Source organism: Chenopodium album, chromosome 11, assembly GCF_948465745.1.
Source record: "Chenopodium album chromosome 11, dcCheAlbu1.1, whole genome shotgun sequence".
Lineage (NCBI taxonomy): Eukaryota > Viridiplantae > Streptophyta > Magnoliopsida > Caryophyllales > Amaranthaceae > Chenopodium > Chenopodium album.
In genome coordinates, this window is record NC_137844.1 from 42,804,529 (window position 1) to 42,811,588 (window position 7,060).

Sequence of the window (7,060 nt, forward strand, 5' to 3'; positions counted from 1 at the left end):
CATTTGCGACTTTGGAGGCTAGTGGCCGCATGCTTAAATGGGCCTTAGAGCTGAGAGGTTTCGATATCACGTTCGAACCCAGAAGGGAAATCAAGGGTCAAGCCTTTGCTGATTTTGTAGTTGAGATGACTCGGTCGGATTTACAGCCGGCTGGAGATCAAATTTGGAAAGTTTATGTGGATGGTAGTGCAACAGCGACCGGATGTGGCGCTGGGATTATTTGTCAATCTCCCGAGGGAGATAAGTTTGAATATGCAATGAGATTTTAGTTCCAAGCCTCTAATAATGAGGCCGAGTATGAAGCCTTATTGGCCGGCCTTAGAATGTGTAGGCGGCAGGGGCAACAAAAGTTGATGCAAGCTCGGACTCTCAGCTGATAGTCAACCAAGTGAATGGTGACTATGAAGCCAAGGAGCCGGCCATGATGAAATATTTGCAGATGGTGAAAGAGGAGGCCGAGAGCCTAGAACATTTTACCCTGCAACAAGTCCCCCGTTCAAAAAATCATCAAGCGGACGCGCTCTCAAAATTAGCGTCCTCGGCATCATGCGATACTCCCAGATCGGTGTTTTAGGGAATAAAGGAAAAGAGGAGTATCGATGCCAAGCCTGTGCAAATCATAGACAGAAGCTCCTCATGGATGAACGGAGTTATCTCATACTTGAGGGATAGGATACTCCCGGACGATCCAAAAGAAAGATGGCTGATGAAGAAGAGGGCAACTTGGTTCGAAATGAAGAGAGGGGAATTATAAAAAAAGCTTTTGTGAAACCATACTTGAAGTGCATCACTCCAGAAAGAGGGCATGATGTGCTGGATGACCTCCACCAAGGGCATTGTGGATCCCATATAGGCAGATGTGCCTTAGTTGAAAAAGCTACCCACCTGGGGTATTACTGGCCGAGCATGAATACGGATGCCATGAAAATGGTGAAAAAATGTGACAAGTGCCAGAAGTTTGCAACCCTGATCCATCGACCAGCCAACAGCTTATCGGCCATAAGCAGTCCCCTCATTTTTGCAAAATGGGGCATGGACATCTTATGGCCGTATACTCCAACATCCGGTCAAAGGCGGTATGTGCTTATAGCCGTTGATTACTTCACAAAATGGGTTGAGGCCTAGGCCGTTCGAGGTATCAAGTGGACGGACGTATCAGCCTTCATTTGGAAGAATATTATTACTCGATATGGAGTGCCTCAATCTATGGTATTTGACAACGAACCTCAGTTTGAAACTCGCCAACTCAAAGAATGGCTAAGTGACCAGAGCATCACTCACTGTTTTGCCTCGATCGGCTGTCCACAAGCCAACGACCAGGTGGAGGCCTATAATAAGCTGATTTCCAACAGCATCAAGCGAAAGCTTGAAAAAGTAGGCGGCATGTGGGCAGATGAGTTGGTTAACGTCTTGTGGTCCATACGTACCACATCAAAAACCCCATTCTTCTTGGTTTATGGTGCTGAAGCAGTGCTCCTAATTGAGATGTACGAGCCTACTCTTCGAGTGATGTTGTATGATGAGAATGCCAATTGGGAGGCCATGAAAATCGCCTTGGATTTTCTTCCAGAGGCAAGGGGCAACGCGACACTTGGACATGAAATCTACCGTTTAAGAATGACGAGAGCTTACAATCACCGAGTGTCTAAGCGGCTGTTGAAGATGGGTGATTTGGTCTTAAGGAAAATGGAAGCGGTTGGCCGAGCAAATGAGGACGAAAAGTTAACCCCAAACTAGGAAGGGCCGTACCGAATTAGAGAAGAGGTCCGAGATGGCACTTATCGTCTCGAAGCTTTGGATGGCCGTCCAATTCCTCGAACCTTACGGACAATTTGAAGAAATACAATGTTTAAGTTTTTTCGTACTTAGCCAAAAGCAGTATATACAGCTAGGTCTTGATGACCGAGCAATGTAGTTAAGGCCATACGGCCCCAACAATGTAATTTTGACAAAATTAATGAAAAAGTCAAGCATTGTTAACTTACTTTGTTTATATTTCTCCCATTTTTAGCAGAAATGCCGAGTGAAAAAGAAAATGATGTTGCTTGCAACATAGCAGCTCGGCCTTAAAAGGCTAAGTAAAAATGCCAAATAAAATAATTTATAGAGTGTTGGCAATATAAATGTTCGGTCGCAAAAGGTATAACCTAGCGGTCGCATGATTGCCTAGGCAAGGGCATCCCGACATAAATATTGGCCGACCTCAACCAGGACGGACGGTGGGGCACAAAGGTTGCCTAAATTTCTCTAAGGCATTCTATGCCCCAAAAGAGAGTTAGGGCATGCCAAGGCACCCTAGCCCAGCCAAAACTTAGAAATTTTCAGGTTGAGATATTACTTGAACTTTTCCAGGAACGTCCGAGAGATAGCTTCAACGGAGGACCCTACAAAGCCAATAGAATGGCCGAATATTCAATATTGATTTGGCGCTCACCTAGTGCAAGGGCAATCATGGTATATGATTTGATTAACTTATTAAATTCATACCCTTTAAGGCATCAATCTACCAAATTAATCAAACCATTTAAAATTTGGACTAGGAGACCGCTGAATAAAGGGGCATACCCCCCAATGCTCGTACGAAGCAATAAAAAGCATAAAAATTGCGCAAAATTGCTAAGTATAAAAAGAAGCATAGAAAACCGCTCAACATGCGGCGAAATTTAAATTAAAATAAAACCGCTCAATAGGCGGCAAAATATTTATACAAACCGCTCAAAACAGGCGGCATTGAAACAAAAAAATTCTTCAAAATAAGCAGAAAAGGCTAAGTGCTAGAGAGCTTAAACTGGGCAGCGACCAATGGAGGACCTGAGCTCTACTTAGCCAAGTTTTCATCTTTGGCAGGCTCCTCCGCGGCGAGGGTGGACGCATCCTCGGCTGGCTTCTCTTCTTCCTTCTCCTCCTCGCCCTCCACCTTCTCTGCCTCCTCTTCATCGTCCTCCTCCTCGTCCGACCCGGTCGGAGTAACGACCAGCTCGGGAGAAGGCTGCCCGGCCTTTTTGGCCTCATCTCTAAGGAAAACGAAGTTGAGGCGCTTGGTGATGCGATCTTGGTAGTAGGCGGCCGACCCTTCCTCCGCCATCAGCTCAAAACGCTTCGAAGAAATGGCTCTTCAGCCTCTCCTTGGCGTTATGTTCGATGCAGACGATCTCGGTGGGGTTGGGCGGCCGAGGTGATTTTAGCTGCTCAGTTAAGTCTGAGACAATCTTTTTTAGCGTCTCCACCTCGGCCTTGAGGGACTCCGCTTCCTTGAGGGCCGTCTCCAAATTCCGTTGAGCAAGGGTTAGGTCCCCATTCAGCTTTTTAGAGGCTTCAAAGCCCTCTTTCCATCGTTGGGCGTCCAGGAGCGCCACATCCCTTTCCTGCCGAAAGGTATCCCTCGCCAAAGACTCCTGTTGAAGAGCCTTACCCAACTTTACTAGATCCTAAGCCTGCAACACTGCTTTATCGGTCAGCGCGGTTATCTGAGTCTCCAGATGGACCCTTTGGATGGCGGCCGTCCCCGTTACCTCATCCTGAGCCTTTCTAACTTCGACCCATGTCGCCTTCAGTCGCTTGTTCTCTTTTTCCTTCCACTCTAGGAAAGCGTTAAGCCTGAGAAAAAGTTGCACCCGAACAAATAGTTGTTAGAAAAAGCAAAATTGAGAAATATTTTCTAAGTATAAAAGCTAAAGTGAAAACAGATGCGAATGGTTACCTCGGCGCTACAGTTAATCATAGGGCCGAGGAAGCCCTCGCTTATTTCCCTGAGCTTGTCCCTCTGCTCCTGAGGGACGACCCTAGCCATAGCTTCCCTCTTGGCTTTTTTGCTAAAAATTGCCGCAAAAATTGTTAAGCCAAATCAATAAAAAGTTTGCAAGAAAACACAAGTGTAGAGTTTTTGACTAACCAGTTGAGAAGCTAGGAGGAGATGGAGGGTTGAAGATGAAGGCAGGAGGAGGCCGAGGTTCTCCCTCTTCTTCACCTGGGCGGCCGGTAACATTTTCAGTTGTATGACCGGCAACCGCTTGCCAGTCTCACTTCTCGACCCGTTAAACAGAGCTGCCGTCCTCCCCCAAGGACAGATGGTTGACTGACCTTGTTTTTGGGTCCACGGACTTGGATTCCTCACTTGTTGTCAGCTAGGATTACATTCCTTTAGATTGCTTTGCAGCAATTCACGACGTTGTCTTGGCCGCAGGGTCTAAAGGGGTCTTAGAAGCGACCGACTTCCTCTGTTTGGACGCCTTGTCCTTGGAAGAGGTGGCCGGCGCCTTTCGCTTCCCCCTTGGAGTGGGAGTAGCCAGTTGGAAAAGAAAGAAAAAAAGTTAATGCGAGAGGTTATTGAAATACGTCAGCGTCCGTGCAAAAAAGGGAAGGAGTCTCTTCCAAACATACCAACGCAGACGCAAAGAAATGTCCGCGCAAAAAGGGAAAGGAGTCTCCTCCCAACATACCAGCTCGACAAAGAAAAGAAAAAATAAAATGGTCCGTACCTCCTTGGTCTGTTCGTACACTCGTTGACGAGCCATGTACCGAGCCAGATCGATCTCGGACATGTCGATCTCCCCCTTCTGCTCTTTGTCAAATATGGCGTACGCTTCCTCTGCAAAAACGTAAAAGTTGACTAACAGTTAGAAAAAATTTCCAAAAAGAAAAAGTATTCAGACGTCAGAAAGCATTAAAACCCCACCTTGGGGAAGGTTCTTGTACAAGCCGCATGCGGACATAAATATTGGGTCCCAAAGCCAGCCGACCAAGGGATCCAATTCTGCCGTCTCTCCTAACCCTCTTGACCTTGAAGTAATCAAGTTGGTGAGCTTAGCTAGGCTGGACAGGTGGTTTATATGGTTTGTGATCCCCCCGGCCGAGCTGGATTAGCTTGGCGTTAAACCGATTCATCCGCAGATTGAACTCCGCGTCCTTTATCTTGATGCGGTAGAATCGGTTCTTCCAGTCCTGCCATTTTGACACACGGTCCATCACTACCATATAGTCTCTGGTAGTGCTAAGTATGAACCAACCGTCCGTGTGCTTCTCTAGGCGGGTCATCGCGTGCATCTCACATAAAACTGGAAAGTCTGGCTTGAAGCCTTTCTGAATGCACGTCACCAAGTACCCAAATATGTTTAACCAGCTGTTCGGCATCAGCTGGAAAAGATCAATATCATACTCGTGCAAGACCGTACGAATGAAGGGATAAAGGGGGAAGCGGAGTCCAACGTCTAGGGCAGCTCGATAGACGCTGAATGATCTGCGGCGCGGCCACTCATCATCCCAGGCGGCCACCGAAAGAAACCTTTTCGGAGCCACAAGTTCAAATCCTTCTCCCAGCTGGAGAAATTCCTTGTACTCATCCAGGCCATCATTCAGGTAGCCCAAGGCCGTGCTACCCACCATACAGGCGTACGGGTCCTTAAATGTGTCAATATTGGCAACGATCTCCTCGGCCGCTGCCTCGCCCTCGGCCGTGTTCTTAGCTTCGGCCATATTCTCTGACTCCTCTTCTCTAGGGTGAGGAGCAGCTCCAAACTCCGAGGACAGAACTCTGTCCAAATCAGCAACCTCGGCCGAGCTCCTGCTTCTGGAGCCATGGCCGCCCCCAGAGATGGCCGCATCTTCAGGAACTGAGGGACCCTTGCCCTTGTCTTTTGCAGCGGCCGCCCGATTTCCCGAAGAAGGGGCGTTGCGAGGTAGCAGGTCGGATGGTTCATTGATAATAACGCCTGTCCTAGGCCTGTCCGACCTGCTATGTTAGAGATGGGGTGGTTCAGGAAATGGGACGGACGATCCAGCTTTGTCCGCCCTAGAAGAGGAAGGAGGTCTCTCCCGAGATAGCAACTCGGCCGGGTCCATGACCGTGTTGGCATATTGGGGGTACCTCAGCTCCGAGGTTTTCCCGGACTCACCCCTAAGAGAAGAGGCGCCCTGAGTCCTTTGGCGCTCCTCAAAGGAGGCGGTCACCTCGACCATCGAACACCTAGTGCCTCCAGTAGAGGCTGTGTTAGTGGTGGTTTCGGCTTGAGAGTTCACAGTGTCCGGGTCATAGGGGACCCTTGTTAGTGGTCGTACGTTTGCCTTGTACGGGCCATCTTCTCCTGCAGGGACAGAGAAGAATAGGTGGATAAGAGTTGGTACTGACTAGAAATGGACCCACTCCATGAAGGAGACAACTCGTCTCCTTCCACTCTAGACTCCTCGGTCCCAGGCGAATGGCCGGCCTCATGAGGAGAAACGGACGAAGCCGAGTGTGAAGCTAGGTTTTTTTTTTAAAAAAAAAAAAGTAAAAAAAATAAAAAAAGAGAAGAAGGAAAAAGAAAAACAAAGTAATGAAAGCAATCGACCTACCTCTATCCATGTAGAAAGTTCTGGATGGTGGTCGGAAACCTCAAACTCTGGCTAGAAAACTCAAACGAATGGCGGAGCTCTCGATGATTCAAAGGAAATCACTTTCTCTCTCTATAAAGCTCTGACTTCTTTCTAAAATTCGCAAAGTTCCAAAGTGCCAAAATAAGGTCAAACCCCTCTATTTATAAGTAGAATTTATGGGGGCAAGATGGTAAATTCATATTTCCTGCCTTAAGATTCAAACGGTTATTATTTGAAAATTTTAACCTAGAATTCAAAAGGTTTAAAATAGAACCCCTGTTAACTTAGACGGAAAAAGAGACGGACATCTAACTAAATAGACGGCCACGTCAGCAAAGTATAAACTACCATCCTAAAAATTTGGGCGTCCGATCTCCCCTCTGAAAAAATGACATGTCATATTCCGTCCGCCCAATTCCCAGACTCAGCCGTCCGATTGAGGAATAATAGGCGGGTGGTATAGGCTTTATGCCCAAAAACAGATGTCCATTAACATAGGCGAACGGATCTGTCCGCATGTTCCACCATATGCCTTAGGCCTTCTTATGTGGACGCGGTAGGAAGGGTAAGGATCAGAGGAGGCGGCCAGTAGTGTACGAGCTACCCCCTCCAAGGGGAAAATGTTTAGGGTAAAAGTACCCCTTATACGTGGTCCAATCCCATAGTGACACGTTGCCCAATCAAAGGGTGACGCGTGTCCCAATTGGAA

The 7,060-nt window shown here is 47.5% G+C and overlaps 1 protein-coding gene across 1 annotated transcript; it reads left to right on the plus strand.

Annotated features, from left to right (window-relative positions):
• The first annotated feature begins 1,206 nt into the window (after positions 1-1,206).
• LOC145566639 (uncharacterized) lies at positions 1,207-1,737 on the plus strand. Its single transcript, XM_081625994.1, has one exon. It carries the CDS (start codon positions 1,207-1,209, stop codon positions 1,735-1,737), a length of 531 nt encoding a protein of 176 aa, XP_081482120.1.
• The last annotated feature ends 5,323 nt before the right edge of the window (positions 1,738-7,060 follow it).

Excerpts from the sequence above, each read along its gene's own strand:
- LOC145566639 (XM_081625994.1), top strand. The coding sequence starts at position 1,207 with ATGGTATTTGACAACGAACCTCAGTTTGAAACTCGCCAACTCAAAGAA.